At 39.0% G+C, this 27,139-nt stretch overlaps 1 protein-coding gene across 18 annotated transcripts in view; it reads right to left on the bottom strand.

The window, feature by feature from the left end:
* The window catches only part of EP400 (E1A binding protein p400), a 390,490-nt gene that overhangs the window by 96,319 nt on the left and 267,032 nt on the right, over positions 1–27,139 (bottom strand). For all 18 annotated transcript variants that reach the window (XM_042441525.1, XM_042441527.1, XM_042441539.1 and 15 more), the window contains 4 exons: positions 23,582–23,884; positions 12,500–12,685; positions 11,123–11,263; positions 4,027–4,105 (listed from right to left, as the gene is read on the bottom strand). In XM_042441525.1, coding sequence (XP_042297459.1) covers positions 4,027–4,105; positions 11,123–11,263; positions 12,500–12,685; positions 23,582–23,884 — 709 coding nt within the window. The remainder of the gene's footprint in view (positions 1–4,026; positions 4,106–11,122; positions 11,264–12,499; positions 12,686–23,581; positions 23,885–27,139) is intronic.

Genomic DNA, 27,139 nt, shown 5'->3' with positions numbered 1-27,139 from the left:
ACTCCTAGTACAACAAAGCAAATACGATATAATAGGCATCACTGAAACCTGGTGGGATGAGTCTCAGAACTGGAATGTAGAAATAGTGGGGTATAATCTTTTAAAGAGAAATAGGCCAAACAGGGAAGAAGGAGGAATAGCACCATATGTCAGAGATATTTACACCAGTGAAGAGACATCCAGGACATCAAAACTGGAAGCCAGGTGGAGAGCATCTGGATCAAAATTAAAGGGGAGGGAAACAACAGGGATGTTATTATGGGAGTCTATTACAGACCCCAAGTCAGACGGAGGAATTGGATAATGCCTTTCTAGAACAGATGACCACACACTCAGAAAGGAGAGATGTTGTAGTGATGCATGACTTCCACTATCTTAATATTTGCTGGGATTCAAACTCAGCAAAATCCTCAAGGTCTAGCAAATTCCTCATTTGACTTGAAGACCATTTCATTGTCCAACAGGTGGAAGAGGCAGTAAAGGGGTCAGCTATTTTAGATCTGATTCTAACCAACAAGGATGACTTGGCCAATGGAATGCAAGTGGTGGGATCATTAGGTGAAAGTGACCATGTTCTCCTGGAGTTTGTTATACAGTGGAAAGGAGAAGCCAGGCATAGTCAGACACGTGTACTAGACTTTAGTAGAGCTGATTTCAGTAAACTTTGAGAGATACTGGGGGTGATCCCATGGTCAGAAATACTAAAAAATAAAGGAGTTCAGGACGGATGGGAGTTTCGCAAAAGGAAGACACTGAAGACACAATTTAAAACAGTTCCAATGAGGAAGAAAAATGGGAGGTGTCTCAAGAAACCAGGATGGATGACTAAGGAACTTTCAAATGAGCTAAGTTTTAAACGGAATATGTATAAGAAATGGAAAAAGGGGGAAATCACCAAAGGGGAATTCAAAAAAATAGCAAGCATGTGTACGGGTAAAGTCAGAAAAGCTAAAGTGCAGAATGAACTCAGGCTTGCTAGAGAGGTTAAGAGGGCTTTTTTGGATATGTCCACAGCAAAAGGAAGAAGAAGGAAATAGTAGGGCCACTGTGTGGAGAAGATGGCAAAATGATAACAGGGGACAGAGAAAAGGCAGAATTACTCAACACCTTCTTTGCCTCAGTCTTCTCAGAAAAGGAAAAGGGTGCTCAACCTGAGGATAATGGAGCAGAGGCTAGATTAGGGAAATTTCAGCACAGAATAAGTAAAGAGATAGTACAGGAATATCTGGATAATCTAAATGAATATAAGTCTCCAGGACTTGATGAACTACATCCAAGAGTATTAAAAGAACTGGCAAATGTAATATTGGAGCCATTGGCAATAATCTTTGAAAACCCCTGGAGAACAGGAGAAGTCCCACAGAATGGAGGAGGGCAAACCTTGTCCCCATCTTCAAAAAGGGGAAAAAGAGGATACCAACAATTATTGTCCAGTTAGTCTGTCATCAATACCAGGAAAGATTCTAGAGCAGATCATTAAACAGAGAATCTGTGAACATCTAGAAGTCAATTCTATAATCACAAAGAGTCAACATGGGTTTCAGAGAAACAAGTCATGCCAGACAAATCTTACTGTATTTCTTTCTTTGATAAAATTACCAGCTTGGTAGATGAAGGGAATGCTGTGGATATAGTATATCTTGATTTCAGTAAGGCCTTTGATAACGTTTCCCATGACATTCTTGCAACAAAGCTTGGAAAATGTCGGCTACACAAGGTAACTGTTACATGGATTTGTAATTGGTTGACTGGCCAAACCCAAAGGGTGCTCAACAATGGCTCCTTTTCATCTTGGAGAGAAATGCTCCAGTTTCTCAATCTCCTTTTTGAATTGTGGCGCCCAGAACTGGACACGATATTCCAGGTGGGGCCTGACCAAGGCAGAATAGAGTGGCACTTTTACTTCCTTTGATCTAGACACTATACTTCTATTGCTGCCGCCTAAAATCGCATTGGCCTTGTTAGCTGCTGCATCGCACTGTTGACTCATGTTCAATTTATGGTCTACTTGGACTCCTAGATTCCTTTCTCATGTAGTCTTGTTCAGCCAGGTGTCATCTATCCTATATCTGTGCATTTCATTTTTCCGCCCTAAGTGTAGTACCTAACATTTCTCCGTGTTGAATTTCATTTTGTTAGCTTTGGCCCATTTTTCTAGTCTGTTCAGGTCATTTTGAATTTTGATCCTGTCCTCTGGAGTATTAGCTATTCCTCCTAATTTGGTGTCATCTAGCGTTTTATATGTAGCGTTCTATATGAAGGCAGAAGCCTTTGTTAGATTGTTGGCCTCTTGTCCAAACTTGGCCTCTTCCTTGGGAATCTGAAGCAATAGCCCACTAGCCCATCTGATGCATGCCCTAGCAAATAAGGTGGTTACTGCAGCACTTCTGATTGTAAGTATGGCCATCTCATGTGCCCTATGTAGGAAAGCCTCATCTTCAGGGTTCTTGAGAGTGTCATCCCATATCTGGGGGGAAAACTACCCATAACTAGTCCAGATACTGAGGCATCTGGGAGGGGGGTTTTACTCTCTCCATCCCCCTCCCCCCAGTAACATGTACAGCCTATTTGTGCACACTGGAAGGGCCTTGGCCATGCCCAGATGCGACCGCTCCTCTTCCATGACATCTGCCACTACCTCTGGAAAAAGAGTCACCAGCCCCTCCTGTTTAATCTTAGATCTGATTCCAAGCATCTGCTGGGTCCCCCCAGGTTTAAGATTTGCTTTTTCAGAGCCTCTGGGCTCTATCATACGCAGGAGGCAAATGTCATTAAAACATGATTAAAACATGGTAATAGCGCGATCATGGAAGGATTATCACACCCCCGCATGCTTCTTCTGTTCGTGTCCAGTGCGTAAATTGTAATGGACGTGTCACTGGGTAATAACGGGAGTTTCTGTTATGACACATCCATTACAGTTCAAGCATGAGACATGAACAGGAGAAGCGTGGGTGGGGGTATGATAATCACGCTATTACCACGCTTTAATGACGTTTGTCTCCCATGTGAAGAAGTCCTCTGGTGAAAGATCTTGAAATATTTGAATCTTGTGATTTTTGTAAGTCAAACTGTCAATGGCAAAAAGTTTATTTAACATTTGAGGTTTTTTTGGTGGGGGGTAATGTGCAAAGCAGACTATTATATCTCTTGGTTGCATGTTCCAGTATTGGTTCATATTAAGGGATCTGTGTACTCTTTCAATACCCAGAGCTTTTAAGATCTGAGGTAGGGCAGTTGTCATTAATCCAAGTGAGAACAAAGGAGAGTAGATCACCTTCCTCCTCATATTCTGGCACACTTCTCAGACAGATATTAAGATCCTCAAGGTCCTTAACCTTGGCCTGGAAATACTTGGTTTTCTGTTCCGATCTTTAAATTTTATCCCCATGGAAGGAGCTGCTGAAATGCTATGTTCACAGTATCCTCAGTGTTAAGGATGTGTCTAATTAGGGCTGAGAGCTTACAGTCTGCTGGTTCAAGGGCCAGTGCCCAGTTCTTTGGAGATTCTTTACAAGGTTCTCTCTTAGCTTCTCTAATAGCTCCAGGAATGACATGTCTGCATGGCATGTATTGCCCACCCTTCCCCTCCTTACTCATCCTATTTGGGCTGCATGCCATTTTTGCTTCTTCTGACAGCTCAATCTCATTCAAGTGGTGTTATGTTCCTTCACATGCAAGTAAAAACTCCAAATCAGTTAATCCATTAGCCTCGTCAGTTCTTGCCTTAAGGACTGGTATTTCACAGATTTTTGTTTTGTTAGATTATACTCAAAATTATCATAATATTGTTGGGATTGCACTCCGTTCATTCATTACACATCCTCCATGTTGGCTCATCAGCCACACACCCAACAGAAACAAAGTAAAAATACTATAGGAATGGCATTAACAAGAACTAGATAAAGTGGCTATATGTTTAGACACCTCTAAAAGTCCAGCAAAATGTCTTTACTGTCTTTCTTATTACAATACATTATAATGACCTCATCTGCAAAAAGAAAAAAAAGAGTTGGAAAGGAATACCTCTCTTCGAATGTCTCTTTAAATTCAATGCTTTTTTCCTTTTCTCTTGAAATTCAATCTGCAGTTTTATTTCCACAACCTGAAGAATATAACAAAGAATATGCCATGTATGAGAGACAGACTGACCAACAACCTAACATTTAAGACTTCAGTGAGAGACACTAGAACCAGAAGAGAAGAGAAACTATATATAATTTTTAGTGCGAAGATCTGATCAAGGAAAAAAATGTCAAATACCTAACACACATCAGTAAGAACATCCATCCATAAGATATACTAGTTGTATTCACTCAATGATAAGCCATGATTCTGAAAAACCCTAGTTTATGATCAAGCTGCAAGCTAGTGCACGGATGTAGTTGCTCCTGCTTTGCTACTCCATGCTACCACAACCACTAAAAAAACCCAGGACAGGTTTACTGGAAAAGGGATAGAAGACATGTAGGCCTGCAATTCCAAACATCTCTCATCATTGGTAAAATTGGCTAGAGGTGACAGGAGATGCAGCTCAACAAAATCTGTCTGATCAAATATTTCTAACCCCTAGTTTAGAGCAGTGATTTCCAAAGTGAGTGATATGCCCCCCGGGGGCAGTGGAACAATCCAGGGGGGCAGTAAGAGCAAAAAGAGGTGTCAAGGGGGCTTCAGTGAAAGTATGGGTGCAGAAGAAAGACAAGGGGAACCAACAGTCTTTAGGACCATAGTAGGGATAAGGGTTGCATGAAACCTCTTTTCAGTGTCTCTTAAAATCACCACAAAGCTTCACTTCGTGTGGTGGTGTCTTCTGCTCTTCACCTGTCCGTGCAAGCTCACCTTCTTAGCTGCGTCTTTCACTAGTAGCGGCAGGAAACTCATGCAAGGCTTGAGCACAGGGCATCATTTTTGTGGCTTGGAGCAGCACCATTTTGGGACAGACTGACAAGGAATTAGAACATGTGGTGGTGGGGAAGAAACCAGGGGAAAATGAGCTTTCAAATTTGAGATGCTGCTTAAGCACTGAGCTTTGTTGGGACTTGGCTGGTAAGTTGGAACTGCATTTTCTTTCTTGAGACAGGCTGAATGAAGAGGTAAAGGAAGAAGCAATGTTTGTGTGTGGGGAATACATGTCGTTAAGAAAGGAGAGGTAGGAATTTCCATGGTTGGTTCTTGGAAAGAACCCTTCACCTTGGGCAGCTCTGGTACTTAAAGTATCTCTTTCCCTGTTCATGCCAGCCTTCATTCCACAGCATGTGGCCTCTGCAAACCCGCTAAACGCACACAGCTGCACCCCTCTATGCCCCAACAAAGAAGGACTGAGAGTCTTTCCTTACAAAATTATAGAGGTGGAAGATACCTCAAGGGCCATCCAGTCCAACCCCTTGCCATGCAGGAAAACACAATCAGCCTGTTTAAAAACCGCCAGAGAAGGAAACTCTACCATACTTTGAGAGAGTTGTGCTACTGTTGGTGTTTCCTCTTTCTTCCACATCCATACATACAGTATATTATTCTCGCACATGTTAACATATAGAAAACTAGTTTCCTATGCTTCCTTTCCGCTTCCTTCTTAACACTAAGATGACCTCAGGTAAAAATGCCACATCTATTTTTACTTCTATCACTGTTATTTTATAAACCTCTGTCCAATACTTTCTGGCTTTGGGACATGTCCACCATAAGTAATAATATGATCCTGTTACTTGTGAACATTTCCAGCAATTTGGTGCTGACAGATGCCACCTAAAAACATCTTGTAATTGTTTTCTTTTAAGTCCTGGCACAAAGTACACTTCAATCGTTTATTCCACATTTCCTCCCAACATCGGAGGTTGTGCCCTATGTATGGCGTCCATTTAACTAGACTGTTTTTAATTATCTCTTCTTCTGTGTCCCATTTTAGTAGTAACTTATAACATTTTGAAATCATGTTTTTATTTCCCATTTCTATTATTTTGTCCCATTCTGGTTTTTTGGTTTCAAATCCTTTCAGTTTCACACTGATGTTGAACATTTCTTTTAGTTGTCGATATAAGTACCAATGGCACTCTATATTTATTTCTTTAAGTTCTTCCTGGGATTTTATTTCTAGTTCCCTACCTGTTTCTTCCAGAATGTCTCCATATCTAATCCATTTCTGATGTGGGATATCTTCTCTGCCAAAAAAAGCTTCATGCGGGGAACACCAATAAGTTATTTTTGGACAGAGCCTAGGTTTATATTTCCTCCATACTTTCATCAGTGATTTCCTTACTAAATGATTTATACTCTTTAAGTTTTTCTTTTCCATAGATGCCATGCTACCCAAACCTCAACTTTTCCTTTTCTAATACAGTGGGCCCTTGCTTTATGCAGGGGATCCGTTGCCCCTCACCTGCGTAAAGCAAATAACGTGTAGGCTTAAGCCCCATTATATCCAATGGAACTTATGCTTGCTGCCCAGCTGTGCACATTCTGCGCAGCTGTGCGCACGCCATTTGTGAGCCCCATTGTATATAATGGGGCTCGTGCTTGGCATGTGGTAATGTGCGCATGCAGGATGCACACACATTTCCCAGGCAGCTTCAGTGTATGTTGAAAGTCGCCTATAAGGAGCCCGCGTATGACGCGGGCTCACTGTACTAATAAATTTTCCTTTTCAAGTGTTATCCATTCTCTTACCCAAGTTAGGAAGCAGACAAAGTAATATAATTTTAAATTGGGCAGCCCTACTCCTCCCTTTCCTTTTTCTATCTTATTTGTGGCTTTTCCCCAGACCAGATGAAGTCAGAAATATCTCTGCCACTGTGTAAATGGTATTTCATTATATATAATTGGGATTGTTTGAAATAAAAATAACATTTTAGGTAGTACATTCGTTTGGATTAATGCTATTTCCCCTAAAAATCAAAGGCGCAACATACTCCGTTTGTCAAGGTCTTTCTTTGTTTCTTTCCATATTTCCTTATAGTTATTTTGAAAGAGTTCTGCATTTTTTTTTGTTATCAGAGGCGGGTTACAGACCGCCGCTTTGAGGCGGTCTGCCACCACCGCCGTTTGCTCCGTGTGGGAGCCGCAGCAGCCACACTGCACGGCTCCCGCACGGACCGAAAAAGAAGCTCCAAAATGGAGCTTCTTTAAGCGACGCCTCTATGACGTCGCGAGGCGCCAGGGGCAGACTCGCGACGTCATAGACGCCGCGACATGTGCGGACGCACAGCGTCCGATACGTAAATATGGCGGCCGCCGCCATATTGTACATACAGAATACGTACTAGGGTTAGGGGGTGTGTGGAAGCACCGCCCCTTCCTAACCCTAGTACGTATTCATTACGTACTAAATGGCGGTGTGTAACCCGCCTTAATACCTAAGTATTTTACTAAAACTGACATTTGATCTACTGATTTTGGATTTAGTTCAATAGATGGTCTCCTTTGTTGTTGTTGTAATGCAGTTTGAGCCGTTTTCCTCATAGTCACTGCTATTTTTAGTAATCCTCTACCACTCTGAAATCTTATTGAAAGAAATTGTCAAGAGAAAAAGAAGAGGAGAAAGTGTAAAATGACAATAGAAGGAGACTGTAACAATTAAAACAGGAAGAAGGAAGAAATTCTATAAAGTATAAAATTGGAAGAAAGAAGGGAGGAAAGAAAATATAATAGTAAAGAGGGAATATATATATATGGGTGTATATATAGATAATATGTGGTGCAACAATTCTATAAATTTGGAATAGACTGTAGCCAATATATAATATAGAGGGATGGAAACGTCACTTTAAAATATAAATGTCTTATGAATAAGGAAACTTAATAACTTTGGATTTGGTGGTTGATTACGGAAGTACAGTTGGCCCTCCTTATCCACGGATTTTTTATACAAAGATTCAAGCATCCACGGCTTGAAAATATTCAAAAAAAGTAACAATTCCAAGTATCAAACCTTGATTTTCCCATTTTATATAAGGGACAGCATTTTGCTATGCCATTGTATTTAACAGGACTTCAGCATCCACGGATTTTGTTATTCACGGGGGTTCCTGGAACCAAACCCCAGCGGATAACAAGGGCCCACTGTATATTTTGGATTATATGAATATAGAAGTATATTATTTTTATTGAGAAAGAGTGAAAAACCTTTTATAAATGGAGGGGTGAAACAGACAGCCCCTTTGCACTGCTTTCCAGGCTCCTTGGGACTGCGGTGTTTGCATGCCACCCTGAAGCCACCCAGCCATTTACACGGGGACAACTTCATGACACTCCAGCGGCACAGTGTTTACACGCTGCACTCCACCAGAGCGTCATGAAGCTGGATTCTGGTTGTGGCACAGGTGGAAAAGCCAGCTTTTTGCTGTCTGAAAAAGGAGCGGCAATTTGCAGCTCCTGTGAGTTCAAGACCGATTGGAGTGGTGGCGTAATGTTGCTGTGGTTCTGAAGGGGCAGCTTCTGCCGGTCTGTTTTGCCCCATAGATAATTAAAGGTACGTGCATTAATGTATAGTATATATATGGCTAGAAAATAGAAATTTAGCCAATTAATAGTAACAATAATAGTAAACAGGAAACAAGAAGGATCAATGAGCAGAAAATTGGACAGGGAAGAAGGAATAGTTAGCATAATGAATTAGAAGAATTTAGATGTAATTTAAGGGAATGAATAGACTATTATTGTATTGGGATGTTTAAGAATGCATAGTATTTTGGGGAGAAAAATACAGAAATATTAATTTGAAGGTTGTATCAAAAAATTGAAAAATACTGTTTGTTATATGTGATTATAATAAACATTTGTTGTAGAATATAATAAATAATAATACTGTTTATTTATAGCCCGCTTTTCCAAAAAAATGATCAAAGCGGGGTACAGCATAAATATAAGCAATATACAATATACATCAGGAAGGCGAGCCTTGACACAATCAGAAATACAAGTAACAACTCAAAGAAGAGGTTCAATGGAAGAAGCTATAAGAATAATGGATCTAAATTCACTACCTTTAGAAGAAATAAGAAAAGTAAGAGAAGAAATGAGAGAATCGTGTTCGAAAGAGGAACTGGAAGAAACTAGACAAGAACTGAAGGAAGAAATTAAAGAAAGAAGAGCAGAAAAGATCTGAAAAAAAGAGCTGGATAATTTTGGAAAAGTTGAAAAAATATCAGACATGAAAATAGAGAAAGGAGTGGAAGAAATAAAGATAAAACAACATATCTGGAAAAGATATCAAATGATACAATTCAAAAACAAGAAGAGCAAAGAATATCAGAATTAACAAATGAATTAAGATACAGAGAAAGATGTATGAAATGCAGAGGAATCTGCCAGCTACATAGAAGGGGCTCCTGGTACTCACCCCTTATTCTGTGTCTTCTGGCTGGCTTCCCTCTCTGACCTTGACCCTCTTTCAGGCTGGGCAGAGGTGCTGCAAAGAAACTCTTTCTCATGGCTTCAGGCTGCCCTTTCTCCCTGATCCCTGGCCCTAAACGGGCTGGGCAGAAATGTTGAGAAGGGATGTTTCCATATCTTCTGGCCAGCTGCCTCCCTTACCCCTGGCCCTAAACGGGCTGGTAGAGGTGATAGGAAGAAACATACACGGAGGGGATTCCCCTCACCATCTGTTCCTGAGATTCCCATGCTGCTGTAAAGCTGCTTGCAGAAGTCACCTGTGCTCCCACTGTGAAAAAGGGACAGGTTTGGAGAAGGAGAGTCATTGGCAAAGCCAAGACCTTTCTCCAATCCTGGGAGCCCTTGCCATATTAAAGTTTGCTTAATGCTTCCAAAGGCAGAAAGAGAAACGAAGAGAAGGAAAAGGACTGGAGTGGCTTTAGTGAAGAAGTTGCAGAGCAACAGCAAACACACCTTACTGGAGTAATAGACAGGACAAGACTGGCTTTCTAGGATTAGCGCCACCCACATGGGATCACTTTAATTGTTGCTAACAGAAAAGCGGGATAGAAATAAAAATTTGATGATGATGACGATGATTTTGGAAGTATTAAATAAGAGGAGAAGAGAGGAACAAGAAATCCAGGGAATCAGAATAAAAGGATATAATTATAAGATTAAAGCTGATGTGTTTTTTTAGAAGATCCTATAAAAAGTATAGCAAAATTATTGAATTATCTTTAAAAAATTTGGCAATTTATCAGGATTTAAAATCAATCAAGAGAAAAAGTAATTTAGACAAAAATATTTCAAAAGAAGACGGACGGGGTAAGAGAGAAAAATAAATTTGAAACAGAAAAAAGATGAAATATTTAGGCTTATATCTGACAAAAAGAAATGCCAATCTTTTTGAAAATAAGTACAACAGTCCTTTGAGGACGGTGTGACCCCTTCTAGGACTGGAGGTTGTATCTGGATGCCTGGGTTCGAAGCCGATACCTAAGTACCTCCGTTTTGTCTGGATTCAGCTTCAATTTGTTTTCTCTCATCCAATTAATTACTGCTTTAAGACAGTCATTGAGAGGCGAGAAGCCATCTGAAGTCAAAGCTGAAGACCCAGACATGGAGAAATATATCTGGGTGTCATCAGTGTACTGATAACACCCTGCCCCATGACTCCGGATAATCTCTTCCAGCGGCTTCATGTAAGTGCTGAAAAGCATCGGGCACAGGATGGTGCCTTATGGGATGCCACAATTAAGCTCTTTCCTTGCCGAGCAACTGTTCCCAAGCACCACCCTCTGGAATCTGCCCAAGAGGAAGGAACGGAACCATTGAAGCGTAGTGCCTCTTAGACGCCCAGATTTAGATAATACAGTATGCAAAATTTCCCTGCTTTGTTTAGCGGGAAAAGGAGCAATGAGAGAGCAAATGGACTAGCACCCAGCTAGCTCAAGATTGGTCATGACTCTGGAAAAACTTGGCTAGACAATCCATCCAAATGTAGCCAAACCTTTAAAAAACCCAAGGGTTGGAACTCTACCAAGTTCTTTTCTGGAAATGAAGCATTGCTTACTGATCTGCACACTCTTTGCTTTGAGATAATGTCACAAAACATGATATGGAATGCAATCTTATGTAAATTCCCACTGAGTCCAAGACTGACTCCCAGTGGAGGAATTTCTATTACAGCCTTGTTCCAGGATAAATGTTTGAACGAGGTTGTTTGATGATCAACAGAGAAGGAAAGCACTACCTGTTCAATATTTGACCAGAAATATTCTATTTCTCTCGCAATCATTGCTGCAATGCGCCTCAGCTTGTTCTGTTCCTCCTTCTTGGCCCTTTCTTCATTAAGCTTCTTTTCTTCATGGTAGCGAGCCACAGTCCGGATCATCTAATAAAAATAACAATTGAAGTCTTCCATGGAAACCAATTCAAATCCTACTTTCTCCCCTTGACAACATAACACATAATAATAATGAATCAGCAGTTAACAAAAAGTATTTTAAATTATGTTGTCATCTATGGTATTATTATAGGTGTCCACGAGTGTTTGTGTGCATGCGTGCTTGTGCAGAGCAAAAGAGACTAACATTCCCTATGCTGATGACTTCCAGGTGTTTTGGACTGTAACTTCCATCCTCTCTCACCATTTGCCATGTTGGCTGTGACTTATCTGAGTTGTAGTACAAGACATCTGGAAAGCATCACCTTTCCTAGTCCTGATGTTGACAGTTTGCATTTGAACAGAATTTAAGCATGACAAATAGAATCATAGACTCGCAGAGTTGGAAGAGACCACAAGGGCCATCCAGTACAACCCCCTGCCATGCAGGAACTACCAATCAAAGCATCCCCGACAGATGGCCATCCAGCCTCTGTTTAAAAACCTCCAAGGAAGGAGACTCCACTACTCTCTGAGGGAGCATGTTCCACTGTCGAACAGCCCTTACTGTCACGAAGTTCCTCCTAATGTTCTTCTCTTCTCCAGACTAAACATCTCCTCCTAATTTGGTGTCACCTGCAAATTTGATAAGTATGCCCATAATTCTGTCATCCAAGACATTAATAAAGATGTTGAATAGCACAGGTCCCAGGACAGAACCCTGTGGGACTCCACTGGTCACTTCTCTCCAGGATGAAACGGAACCATTGTTGAGCACCTTACTGTGTTCAACATAAGGAAGGAGAGACCATGACTGTCTCTTTAAGAGGCTTAGAAACCCATCCCACCTACTATTTGCTCCACAGAAACTGTATGCTGTAAGCCTAAAGAATAAAAAACATTTGATTTTTTTCAAAGCTTTTCATTTTGTGACTCACACAGGAACACATCAGAGCCTGCAATTTGGAAAACACTGTTCCAGCCCCAACCCCATGCATACACCTCCGAATCCTGCTCTTGGGGACTAGGAAACCCTATGGAGTCAGTTTTCAGGCAGCTTTGAGAGCTGATGGAAGAGGAGGGAATACCAGTGTGACACTGGGTTCAAGCCCAAATAAGGCTATTTCACTTCTCTTTCTTGGAACATTTGTAAGATGCTCTGTTTGAGCAATCTAGTCAGTGGAGCAGGCCCTCAGAATAGCACATGTTCTAGGAAAATACTGTATAACACAAATGTATCCTGACCTTCTTAGCAGTGGCCATTTTCCATCTCCTTTCTTGAGCAAAATCTGTTGCCATCCACTGCATTTCCTCCAGGAGATAATCCCACTGAGATTTGGGTCTGGGCGCTTCTTGAAGTTTGGGCAACCGTCTCAGAGACCACAAACCTTCCTTCCTCAGCTCTGCTATTCGTTGATGGACTTGGTTTTCCTTTGAGAAGTAAGAAGAATAAGAATAATGAAAATAAAATACACTTTAAGAAAACTAAAATCGACACTGTCATGCTGAAAGGCAATTCAGCTAGCAAGAGTTACAACAAACCACTTACTGCTACAAAACAAACTTTGAAAGAATAAAATACAGGGAGCTTCCGGTGGCATGGCAGAGCAAACGGACACACTTTAGGAGGTCTCCAAAGTGTGTCTGGCTATTCGTGGAAGGAGCTGTCGGGGTGAGATACCGACAGCTGAGAGTATTCTCCGGTGAATGGAGAAGGCAGAGGGGCCCAGCTGGATTCCTTTCTCGGCTGAAACTAATTAGCAGCAAGGGAGAAAACAAGAAGGAAAGCTGCAGACCGAGGAAGTACCTGGGCGACCACGTCCGCGTCAGCCGCTGCGAGCTGAGGCGCCGCAGCAAAGGCTTTGCCGCCACCTTTTCTTGCCGATTTACTTTCAAGAGGAGCTTGCAATAAATCGCTCACCAGTGGAATCCCTTTCTTCAGGGTGATCCAACCCATGCCACCCCTGGGGTGAGTGTCCTTTTACTATACTAAAAGAGAAGTCTTGGCAGAGAGAGTTATAGAAGCTGAAACAAGTCTCCCTCAACAAGGTCTGAATTTTGGTGGGGGCACAGCTAAGTAATCTAACAAATGCTTGAGATGAGAAAATAAAATGAAGTCAACTCCCCCCCTCCCTTTCTCTCTTTTGTTCGACTAATGTGGATTCTTCGTTTGTATACTTGCCATTGAGTGACTGTTTTGGAGGACTCTGTGGAACTACTTGAGAGAAATATAATTTACTGGGTGCTCCTTTCTTTTTGCTCCCCCCCTACCATCTATTGAAGAAATACATCTGTGGAGATATACTAAAACTTTTCTAATGAATTCACCCATTTGGGATCTTGAAACCACACGTCTCCTTTAAGGCAGAGTGGTGCTTTTTCAAAACGGAGCTGAGTTTGGAGGACGACGAGGTCTAGTGGAGGACTGCTGACTACTGATTTATATCTCAACTTTCTATTCTCCTAGGAACTGTACAATTAAGAATTTATTTAAAATATACTGATTTTCTTATCCTGTTCCTGGCATTGCCTATACTTGAAAGACATGTGCACGAAGGTTGGAGGACAGATCTGTTTGGAGGACATCTGGAATTAAATATACGGACGCTAAGACTGAAGCAGCTATCTGGTTAATCATTTTACGTGCATTCCCTTTTTTAGTTTTATTAATCTGCATATAAGGATAGATTGGGCTATTTATTATTAGAAATCTTTTTTGCTTTACTGAGAGGATTACTGATTTTTGATAAGTATTTGTATATTTCTTCTCTTTTCCTTTCTTTTTTGGATAAGTGCATATCTGACAATCATACTTTATTATAATTAGAACTTTCCCAATACTTACTGAACTTTTGTGAATCAGTTCAAATACTTTAAGAAATTCTTCATATTACTATTATTATTATTATTGCTATTCCCCTTCCCCCCTTCTCTTCTAACTATTATAATAGATCAATATAATAGAGCAATTAAAGCTAATTTTGAATATTTATCTTAAGGTTTATTAACTGGGGAAAGCTACAAGTTCTTAACTTGACAAGAGGAAACAGTTGCAGTATTGTACTATCCTTTAGAAGGGGAAATCATAAAACTCAAGGTAACAACTCAGTTTAAAAGCTTAATTTGTATCAAAGGTTTTTTTTGGGTTTTTTTTTTTTAGATCAGTGTCCTAATTGGAACTATTTTGAAACTGTAACTGTTACCTCTTTCTATTACTCTTCATATTGGAACGGGAAAGCAGGGAATTTAAGCAACTGTGCTAATTGAATTAAATTGGTTGGGGAAAGAAATATTACTTAACAACACTTTTTCATTCTTTTGAATTACCAGTACTAATTACCTTTTTGTCTTTGGTTATATTAGACCCAATTGGGCAGATCTATACAAGAACCTGTAAATTTATTTGTGACAAATAAATTATAAAAAGTGTGATAAAGAGAAGAAGACAAGAGGGGAAAAGGTTTGAAAAACAACCAATTGAATAGGTAAGCAACAATAATAGAAACAATTCAAAAATATAAAAAGTATATAAAGTAAATTATTATTGGAAATTTTTAGGAGTACTAATTTTGATTACTTAGCTTAAATTCTGAGAGACCCTAAACATTTGAAATTTTTGGAGGATAGAAGTGTAATATTGTGGTATTTTATCTGAATTTCTAATTAACAAACTAATTTCTCTCTTAATTGATTTTAGTAAAGAGATTCCAAATTTAATAACAGGGTGTCTAATACCTTTTGATTAACACGTTATCCTAAAAATAAAGATGCCTGTAGGAACGAGGAGACAACATCACAAGCCACAAAGGTATTACAGGAGAAGATCATCAACTCCAAATATCCGAAACAATAGTAAAACAATGGAAAACAATGAGTCTTCCTAGAAGAAATGAGGAAATTGCAGGCAGAAACGCATAAAGAGATATGGAACTCCAGAGATGCGCAAAAAATGAGATTGCTGAGGTTAAAACCAGGTTGGACAAAATCGATATAGATATAACTATGATCAAAGAAAAAGTGAAGAATCTTGAAAGGAAAACAGAAGATCTGGAAAAACAAAATGAAGAAAGAAATACGGACTTGAAAGAAGAACAGGAGCAGGTATTAAGGATTCAATTGAAGCAGAGGGAGAATTGCTTAAAACTACGGGGCCTTCCAGAAAAAATAAACGAAAATTTATATGTAGAGCTGTCACCGATCTTGGCCAATTTCGTTGAAGAATCCATTGACCACTTTCCTTGGGAACTTGACCGCGTATATAGACTGAATTCCAGAGTTGCTAAGATGAAAAAATTGCCGAGGGACGTGGTAATTTATTTTGTCCGTAAACAAACGAGGGACCTCGTGCTCCAACAAAGCTATAAAAAGAAGCTGTTGATCGAAGGGAAGGAGATCTTGATTCTTAAAGATATCCCTGGTAAAATTCTTAAGAGGAGAAGAGATTACTCATTTGTGACGGACAAATTGAAGAATCTAGATATTCCATTTAAATGGGACGAAATTGAGGGGATACATGTCTTCTGGAATGATAAAAGGATAAGAGTTAATTCAATGGACAAGGCTGGAAAATTACTGGAAGATTTACGAAGAACACATGACAAAAGAAACAGTGATGAAGATAAGGGGGGGGGGAGTACTTAAGAAATTGATTTAATTTAATAAATTCTATTTGTGTAAGCTCCACTAGAAAGTATTTTTGAATCCTTGGAGGTATCTTACTCTTTATTCTACTGTATACGAATTCTCTACTTTTTAAATTCCCTTTTACCGTAAAGAAATTATATTGTCCATTACCTTAATAAACCTTGATATTTTGACTACATAAATAGTTGTCGGGATTTGACTTAATCTTGTAAAGTGCAAGTATATCCTTGAATTTTGTAAAGTAATATATTAAGACTACTAAACTTCAATCTTGGAAACTAGTATACTGCTCCAAGGGGAAGCACTCCAAATAAATATTGGTTCAAAATAAGTTGTCAGTTCTATTCTCCATATTAAACATACTCATCACAGCTGGTAAAATAAACATTAATAAATATGAAAATTATATCTCTAAATGTTAAGGGGTTAAACTCTCCCCAAAAGAGAAAAAAGGTTTTTCATTTTCTTGAAAAGCAGAAAGCAGACATTGTATGTATACAAGAAACCAAAATCAGGAAGAAAGATGCTAGACTGGTTCGAAATGAACGATTGGGCAAAGAGTACTTATGTGCTATGGGGAAAGCAAAGCGGGGCTTAATTATTTACATCAAGAGTGGATACGAATCTAAACAAGTTATATGTGACCCTGAAGGCCATTTTCTAGGGGTTGAAATTATTTGGAATGGGGAAAAAAATCCTAATTTTAGGAATTTATGGCCCGCAAGAAGGGAAGAGTAAATTTTTCAAAAAACTTAAGAGGAAAATATCGGATTTGGATTATATCAACATGATTTTGTTGGGGGATTTTAACGGAGTGATGGATCCCCAAAACGACAGAACCTCAGGAAAAAAAATTAAAGAAACACAGGGGAAATTGCCCCAATCTTTTTTTGATCTTATTAAGGACTGGAATGTGATAGAAGTCTGGAGACATTTATATAAAAACCAAAAAACTTTTACTTTCTATTCGGAAAGACACCAATCCCTCTCTCGAATAGATATGTTCTTTGTTTCAAGCTCCTTGATTTGTAAAATTGATAAGATGGAAACTTTAAACAGAAATATTTCGGACCATAACCCAATAGTTTTAGAAATTAAAGAAATACATAAAACCTTTAATTGGTATTTAAATGAAGATTTATTGAAAGACAAAGATATAGTAAAGGATGCTAAAATAATGATGAGAAATTACTTCAAAGAAAATTTAGACAAAGAGGTTAAATTACCCATGGTATGGGATGCAGCTAAGGCTGTTTTTAGAGGTTTCTTTACTTACCAAAACATTAAGCATCGAAAAGAAAAGAACAAAAAGGTTATGAATTTAAATAAATCACTGAAAGAGAAGGAAGAAAGTTTAATTAAATACCCTGGCAAGAAAAAGGTATTAAACGAAATTAAAATATTGCAGAAACAATTGGACTCATTTGCCACAGAGGAATTGGGGAAAAAGTTGAAATTGGCTAAGCAAAACTATTTCGAACATGCAAATAAAACAGGCAAATGGCTTTCATACAAATTAAGAAAAGAAAAACAGAAGAAAATGATTAGTAAGATTAAGAAAGGTGAAATCCTTCTAACTAAACAGGAAGAAATTAAAGAAGTTTTTAGAGAGTTTTATCAACACTTATATGCTGAAAGAGCAATTGACACTGAGAAACTTGAGAATTATATCCAGGATTGTAATATTCAACCTTTCTCAGACAAAATGAGACATGATCTCAACCAACCGATATCCAGACTGGAAATTGAAGAAGCAATCCAGTCATCTAAATTGAGGAAAGCTCCGGGTAACGATGGATTGACTAATTTATTTTATAAAACATTTAAAGAAGAGGTGGTAGATATTCTCCAAAGAATCATGAATGAGGCTATATCAGGGAATTTACCCCCTTCATGGAAAGAAGCTGAAATAACCCTAATCCCCAAAGAAAACAAAGACTTGGAAAATCCCTCAAATTACAGACCAATATCACTTTTGAATTGTGACTATAAAATCTTTGCATATATATTAGCTAAAAGATTAAAAAATTGCTTAAATGAAACAATTGGTAAAGATCAAAGAGGTTTCTTACCTCAGAGATTTATTAGGGATAACACTAGATTCCTGATAGATGTTCTAGAATATTGTGATAATCACTGCGATAAAAAATTAGGTATATATTTCCTTGATTTGGAAAAGGCCTTTGACTCGGTTAGTTGGGATACGTTACTAAAAATGTTAAAAGTATTTAAAGTGGGAGATAATTTTACTAATTGGATAAAGGCCATTTATAGAGATCAGAAAGCACAGGTCAGAATCAATGGAGAAAAAACGGAACCAATTATAATCAAGAGAGGAACTAGACAAGGCTGTCCTCTTTCTCCGCTGTTATTTTTGATGATAATTGAAATCCTGATTAGGAAAATTAATGAAACTAAAGAGATTGAGGGAATAAAGTTAAAAAGAAACAACTATAAGATTAAAGCATTTGCAGACGATATTATTCTTTTTTGTGGAAACCCAAGAGACAACGTTAAAAATATTGTACAAATATTGGATGAATTTGGTGAGATTTCTGGGTGCAAAGTAAATAAAGACAAATCAGGTATTTTGGCAAAAAATATAAATAAGGCTGACCAATCAGAATTAGAAAAAGAATCAGGCATTCGTATTGTTAAAAACATCAATTATTTAGGACTTCAAATATCTAATAAAACTATAGAACTATTTGAAAACAATTACAAAAAACTATGGGGCAATATTAAAAAAGAATTGATAAACTGGAACAAACTTCAGATGTCCTTAATGGGGAGAATAGCAACAATAAAAATGATGGTGCTCCCTAAGATCCTGTACTTGTTCCAGACTCTACCCATTGGGATTCCCAATAAAATATTTAAAGAATGGGATAAAGATATATCTCAATTTATTTGGAGAGGGCACAAACCGAGAATTAAATTTAAATTAATGCAGGATGCAAGGGAAAGAGGCGGTCTAAATTTACCCAATTTGAGAATTTATTACGAGGCATGCTGTCTATTATGGCTTAAAGATTGGATTTTGTTAGAAAATGACACACTATTAGATATAGAAGCAGATGGGATGAACTATGGATGGCATGCGTACTTGATTTATGAGAAAGAAAAACAAAATAAATCCTTTGCCAGACATTGTATAAGAAGAGCATTAATAGGAGTTTGGAACAGATACAGAAGCAGGATAATTACAAAGATTCCTGATTGGACTTCCCCCCAAGAGGCCTTCTACAGGAAAGAGATGATTAGAGAAGATGACTGGATTAGATATAAAGACCTGATCGATAGAAGGAACCCGATAGTAAGTCTGAAATCCAAAGAACAACTGATTCAAGAGGGATGGAAGGTCAATTGGTTTACTTATAAACAACTGCAAGAAAGATTTAGAGAAGATGGTAGATTATATGGATTCGCCCATCGTAACGACAAGTCTGATATAATTCAGTGCTTATTTGATAATTCGGTGAAAGTAATCGGGAAGGTTTATAAAATCTTATTAAATTGGGACATGGAAGAAGAGGTAGTAAAAAATCAAATGATCGCATGGGCTAACAATATCGGACATCCCATTCATTTGAATCAATGGGAGAGAACTTGGAGGAATAACTACAAGCTTACGGTCTCTCAGAATTTACGTGAAAATTTTTATAAAATGTTTTATCGGTGGTATTTGACTCCAAACAAAATTGCCAAAATGTCTAAAAATTCCAATAATCTATGCTGGAAATGTGGTAAGGAGGTGGGAACCATGTATCACTGCTGGTGGACATGTAAATTTGCTAAGGACTATTGGAGGAATATTAATAACCAGATTAATACTATTATGGGTAGAACCATTAAACACAATCCGGAATGTTTCCTGCTGGGAATATTTGAAGAAGACATAAAAGGAAAAGAAGAAAAATTACTGTATTATTTAGTAGTCTTAGCTAGAATGTGCTATGCGCAACATTGGAAATGCCAAACAATACCAACAATTGAGGAATGGATATACAAAGTCTATGAAGGAATAGAAATGGATAGTCTAACTCAAATTTTGAGGGATAAACCTACAGACAAAATAAAAGAGGACTGGCAAGGTTTCTTTAAATTTCTGGACCTTAAGTGGGGTAATACAGTGAAGCCTTCTATGTGAGACCATTCGATATTTTGTTTTAAACATAAAAGAATGGGAAATCGTGTTGTAAAAAATATATTTTAAGAAGGGTGATTGGATCTAGATTGTTGCTTTATGGCATTTTAAGAAAGGCAAGATCAATCAAAAATAATACGAAGACTGGTGAAGGGAAGCTTTATGTTGGTATGAATGCGAACCAGAATGATTGGGGAATTTACTGACTGAAGACCCAATATGAAGAAGGAGATGGGTACACTAGAGAGAGAGAGAGAGAGTTAAAAGAGATAAGAGAAGTAAGTGTAGAAGGTTAGAGTAGGTTGAGTATTAGAAGTTGGATTAGTTATCGAAGAAGAAGAAGCGATAGTGTTAAGGAAGGAAAGAAGAGGGGAAGAAAGAAGGAAGATAGAATAGGAAAGGTATTTAGTTGAAGGTTTTAGATTTGGGGTTTGGGATAAGTAAAGGAAGGGTCCCTTCTTCCATATATTGGGAATCAAGTAGGAATGGAATGTCATTATGAATGTATCTTTGGTATTGTTTTTGTCTGGTTGCTAAGTTGTGTTATTTTAGTGTATATTTGTACATATTCACTTTTTTGTTTATTTGTTTTTTTGTATATCTGTTTTAATAATAAAAATTTAAAATTATTAAAAAAAAAAAAAAAAAAAAGAAAGAATAAAATACAGACCACAAGATCCAAACAGATCTTGTGTAGCTTAAGAGTGTTTTGATTAAGATATTACAAATCAAAAGAGAGGCTGTCCCATCCTTCACCGTATACATGTTCGGAAGCTATCTAACATCATATACATCAAGGATAGGGAAGATCTTTCATCCAAGGGTTCTTTGGGGCCGTGTTCCCATAGTGGAACAGCAACAAAGGCAAAGGGGTGGGATCAAAAATACCAGAACATTCTAACTTAAAGCTTTCCCTGTCAGTAACTAGGGAGAGACATTCTGCCTTCTAAGAATGGGGGAAACATACAAAAGCTGGAAATCCAAACAATGACAGTATCATAGAGCAGGGAATGTGGCCACCTGAGGAAGCCCAAAAAGTCAGATTCAGATTCCAAGAAGGTTGCATGCCATCCCTATTGAGAGTGTGGAAAAAGCATAAACAAAGAATTTGTCCTAGGATATCCTTCTGGGCATTCCCAACGAAGCACTTTTTAAATATAATCAATCAATCAGGGGAAACTGGATCAAATATAAAGATATTATAGCAGGTAATGAAACCGATTACAAAATAAAACCCCTGGAAGAACTTAGAAAGGAAGGCTTGGACTGTTCCTGGTTCTTTTATAGGCAGCTAAGAGAAAGATATAGTGATTTAAAAAAATGAAGGAAATCAAAAAAGTTATAAAAACTGATTTGAAATTTACCCCAGAACCTTTTTTGTTAAATATGTTGGAGGAAGCAATAGAAAGAAAGGTCGGTAAAATTTTATTTTATATGTTATCAGAAGCAAAAATAATTTATGCAAAGAAGTGCAAAATGAGTGAGATTCCAAAGACTGAAGAATGGACATTCAAACTCCTAGATCTACTTGAGATGGATAAACTAAGTAAAGGACTAAGAAATGAGAATTCTGATAAATATAAAGAAGAGTAGAAAGAAATAATAGACTACCTCTGATTACATTGGGAGAAAATAACAACCTTGGGAGTTGAGTTGGACTAAAGCAGGAAAATTAAAGTGAATTCAGACAAGTTTTTTGGGTAATTGGGAAAATTTGATGTATTTACCTAAGGAAAGAAGGCTTATTTTGTTTAATTAAAGATAACCAATAAACTAGACAAGGGAGAAAAGAAACCATCTCCAAACCAGCAGTAGGAAGTAATGAGTGAATGTAAGCTCGAAGTCTTTGTAACCGATGTAATGTAAGTTTGTGTATGTATGGAAAGGGAATGTATGTTCTTTTATATTTGTTTTTTAAAATTAATAAAAAGTTAATTAAAAAATAAATTAAGAAAATAATCATCAGTATAAATAACATTTAAAATAAAAATTAAAAATTGAAGGTAGATTGAAGTGAGAAATCAGTCTTCTAGGAGTGGATGAAGGCTGTCCATATTAGTGAAGGGGAGACTAATCTAGAAAGGCCTGCCACAAGAAATCCATTTTAACAGCCCTTTTAAAGGCTTCTAGAGTGGTAATAGGACGGATCTCCTCCAGCAGGCCATTCCATAACCTAGGAGCAGCAGATGAAAAGGCCCTCTGGGTTGCCACAGCCAATCTGGTATTCTTAGGCTGCAGCAAGTTCTTCCCAGAGGACTTGAGTGCGCGAGGTGGATTATGTGGAGGAAGGCGCTCTCGCAAGTAGACTGCACCCAGGCCATGTAGGTCTGTAAAGTTTATAACCAACATCTTGTACCGTGCCCGGAAAGTAATTGGCAGCCAATGGAGAGATTTCAAAATGGGTGTTATCTGGTCAGTTCTGTATGTACTTGCAACCAGCCTGGCTGTCATATTTTGTGCCAACTGAAGTTTCCAAACTTGGCACAAGGGTAGCCCCATGTAGAGCGCATTGCATAAGTCAAGTTGAGAGGTTACTAGCACGTGTACTACTGTTTCTACGCCACCCAGCTCCGGGAAGGGCCGCAGCTGGCATATCAGTAGAAGCTGATAACAGGCACTCCTGACTGGCGTGTCTATCTGTGCTGTCAACTTATGAGATGAGTCCAGGAGCACCTCCAAACTGCAAACCCAGTCCTTCAGGGGAACCAGAGCTCTCTGACAGAGAAGGCAAAATGTTTCACAAAACTACAGTTCCCAGAATTCCCTAGCATTGAGCCAGGGCAGTTAAAGCAGACTCAAACTGGATTATTCCTGCAGTGTGTTTTGGACCTAAGTGACAAAATAAATCAAAGAACCTAAATAATTAAGGAATCTGCCTAGTACAGCACACTCATCATCAGAACCCTGTAATGTAGCAGTCTGGGGAGAAAACTCTGGGCAGATGTGTAAGTGTACAAACCTCACAAAAGAAAAGATCCAAGATATTCACAGGCCACTTAGCACTACAACTGATAATGGATGAAGGGCGGATAGTGTGATGCCTCCAGTGTAATAAATAAAATATGCTAGGTTTCATCATTCAAAGGGATTAATTGTAGAGAAAACACAATGAATGGCTTTTACATCAGCTCATAAACTATACTGGATTACAAAATGCGTTGTAGTATTACATGCGTCAGTTCACAAACAGCAGTACATCAGTTTGTACCAATGATTAGCAAATGCACCTTCAAACGGAAAGACACAAAGACACTGTGGGGTCAAGGGGCTCACCTGATGTATTTCCTTTATTGAGATCAAGTCCTGATTTCAGTCTGTGTAGAAACAGGTTTGGCTCAGTGGGAGATAGAGAATGTATCCTCCAAAGGGGTTCTTTATTTAGTACTACTTAAAAGGCAGAAAACTACTTATAGCATTGCTATAAAGCAGGAGCAAAGAATCTAGCCAACATGAACAGCAAATTGAATTTCTTTAAAACATCCACCTTTCTCCACATCCCATTTTCTACTATGGGACAGGGAGAGGAGAAAACTTACCAGCTTAATTTGTTCTGCCAGCTTCTCTTGGGAACTGTCTTGGGGCATAACCGCTGCATTCTGAGCTGGACTCTGAGCTTTTGTTGCTGCTGTCACTGCCAAGCCTGGGGGTTTGGAGGCAATAGGAGATGTTGATTTATTTGTTGCAGGAGAAGTTCGGGTGGTCTGTACTGGGTATGTGGTCTGTGGTGCTGTACTGGTAATGGCCGCAGGTGGGTTGGATGTAGCAGGAGGAAGCACACTTGCTGGAGGACGCTGGGAATTTTGGACAGAATCTGATGATGCTCGCACTAGGGTCACAGCCTGTAAAGCATACAATACAAATGTATGTCATTCCAAGCTTACAGACACAATAGCAATAGCAGCTTCATTTATATATGGCTTCCTACTGAATAAGCAGTCTCTAAGTCAGTATGTTTATTGAATAGCCTGAGGGCCATTTCAAAATACTCAAAACATAGTAATACAAGCAATCACACACACACACATATATATAAAATGTTAATATAGGCACTAAGTACAATATACCACAATACAATATAGATACGTATGAATAGCCTCAATCAAAGCATCCCTGACAGATGGCTCTCCAGCCTCTGCTTAAAGATCTCCAAAGAAATAGACTGCACCACACTCCGAGGGAGTTTGTTCCACTGTCGAACAGCCCTTACTGTCAGGAAGTTCCTAATGTTGAGGTGGAATCTCTTTTCCTGCAGCTTGCATCCATTGCTCCGGGTCCTAGTCTCTGGAGCAGCAGAAAACAAGCTTGCTCCCTCCTCAATATGACATCTCTTCAAATATTTAAACAGGGCTATCATATCACCTCTTAACCTTCTTTTCTCCAGACTAAACATCCCCAGCTCCCTAAGTCGTTCCTCATAGGACATGGTTTCCAGACCCTTCACCATTTCAGTTGCCCTCCTTTGGACATGCTCCAGTTTCTCAATGTCCTTTTTGAATTGTGGTGCCCAGAACTGGACACAATATTCCAGGTGGGGCCTGACCAAAGCAGAATATAATAGCACTATTACTTCTCTTGATCTAGACACTATACTTTTATTGATACAGCCTAAAATTGCATTGGCCTTTTTAGCTGCCGCATCACACTGTTGACTCATATTCAACTTATGGTCTACTAGGACTCCTAGATCCCTTTCATGTGTTGTCTTGTTAAGCCAGTTGTTCCCTATCCTAAATCTATGCATTTCCATTTTTTTCTGCCTTTCATTTCTCCTTGTTGAAATTCATTTTGTTATTTTTCGGCCCAGCTTCCTAATCTATTACAGTCACTTTGAATTTTGATCCTCTCCTCTGGGGTGTTATCTCCTCCCCCTAATTTGGTGTCAGCTGCAATTTTGTTAAGTATGCCCCCTATTCTTTCATCAAAGTAATTGATATTGATCAGGGGGTTGGACTGGATGGCCCCTGTGGTCTCTTCCAACTCTTTGATTCCAAAACAGTATCACTATTCCAATAGGCACATCTCTCCAAGATGAAGAGAGGCCATTGCTGAGCACCCTTTGTTTATTATTATTTATGGTATTTATACCCCGCCCTTTAGACCTAAAGGCTATCAGAGCGGCTTACAATTATTATTTTTAATTAGACAGTTCCCTTCCCTCGAGCTAACAATCTAAAAAACGCGACACAAAAGGAGAAGGGAATGGTGGTGGGAAAGGGGATGAGGTCCAGTGGTTATTCTCTCCCTCTGAGGCCTGGACCAAGGCAGATGGTTTGGAGGGAGGGCTCTTCTTCTTCAGGCTAGCCCTGGTGGAGCTGGGCCTGCCTGTTCACTCCCTCAGAGGCCGAAAGATGACAGCTATCATGGAGGGAGGGCTCTCTTTCTTCAGGCTAGCCCTAATGGAGCTGGGCTTGCCTGTTCACTCCCTTGCAGGATGACAGTTATCATGAAGGGAGGGCTCTCTATCTTCAGGCTAGCCCTGGTGGAGCTGGGCCTGCCTGTTCACTCCCTCACAGGCTGAAGGATGACAGTTAACATGGAGGGAGGGCTCTCTTTCTTCAGGCTAGCCCTGATGGTACTTTGGGTTTGGCCAGTCCACCTATTCTGGGTAGAATGACCAGAGCAGAATAGACTGGTACTATTACTTCCCTCTAGACACTATACTTCTATTGATGCAGCCTAGAATCACATTGGCTTTTTTGCTGCCGCATCACACTGTTCTCATGTTCAATTTGGGGTCTACTAGGACTCCTAGATCCCTTTCACATATATTGTTGTCAAGCCAGTTGTCCCCCTCATCCTATATTTGTGCATTTTATTTTTTCTGCCTAAGTGGCGTACCATACATTTCCCCCATTTTTTTAGTTTTGGCCCAGCTTTCTAATCTATTAAGGTCATTTTGAATTTTTTTTTACAAAGGACGACCCACTTCTGCTCCAATGTTATTGAGATAAGATATAAGAAGTTTCTTTACACTGTTGGGGTTATATGTTGTTATAATTGTATCATTTATGTTGTAAACCGCTATGATCTATATAGGAATAGCGGTATATAAATAAAATTTCATTCATTCATTCATAAGTGGGGACCATCGTTATTAAAAAAGCAGAGAAAGATTCCACGCCCGCAACCTTCTAGCTTTTCCATAAACCAAAAATTCCAAAATCGAGACCACCAATCAGTCATATTGACCTTTCCAGTTTTCCAGGCCCTGGCAATTTCAATCCTGGCCAATGCCATCAAAAATGCAATAATATCTTTATTCTATAATGTCTGAAAGCAATAAAAGTTCTGGAGAAGGGACAATATTTTGATCAGTGATTTCTGAAGCTAAGTTAACTACAGAATGCCAAAATGCAAATACACTTGGACATTCATACCACAAGTGCAGGAAGATGTTCAGAACTGCAATCTGTACTCTGCAAATTAGAAGCAGTCAAAACAGTATTACAATCAACAATAGCTGCAACAATATCTATTAACTCCCTACTGCCTACCACCTGTTCTCCAGCTGTACCATTGACTTGTGCAACCTCTGAATGTTCAGCTTCACCAAAGAACACAAAAAAAAGGCACCCTAACTCAGTGAATCCAACTATAAAATTGTACAGCCAGCCAGTCAGAGACTCAGAGGATGTGACCACAGTGTTGGGAGTTGAGAACTTAGATATACAGTACACAAAGCAGAGACAGTAGGTCAGTGCCTACTATCTTAATGGACACTCAGACATTAGTTACAAGCAGCTGTAACTCAGGGGTGTGTGGGAGATGACCCCCTCAGGCCTCTCCAATGTCTCCCCTTTATCCCACTGTGATATTAGATTCCTTTCATTTAATGTAAAAGGTTTGGGCTCAGCCTTAAAAGGGCAAAAATATTGAATCAAATTTGTCCCCTCCACCCCTCGGTTATCTTCCTTCAGGAGACCCATAATAAGTCATCATGTCCAGTTTTCGCACCCTCCCAGTTTGGTCTACAATGCATGGCTGGAGGATCAGGAAATGCCGGGGGGGGGGGGGGCAATCATTTTGGCAAAAGGAGTTACAGCACAATTTCATGTGATTGAACAAGATCCCAAGGGTAGGTTTATAATTATTCA

This window comes from Sceloporus undulatus, chromosome 10, assembly GCF_019175285.1.
Source record: "Sceloporus undulatus isolate JIND9_A2432 ecotype Alabama chromosome 10, SceUnd_v1.1, whole genome shotgun sequence".
NCBI lineage: Eukaryota > Metazoa > Chordata > Lepidosauria > Squamata > Phrynosomatidae > Sceloporus > Sceloporus undulatus.
The sequence above is the reverse complement of the archived record's forward strand: the minus strand, read 5'-3'. Positions and strand labels throughout refer to the sequence as shown.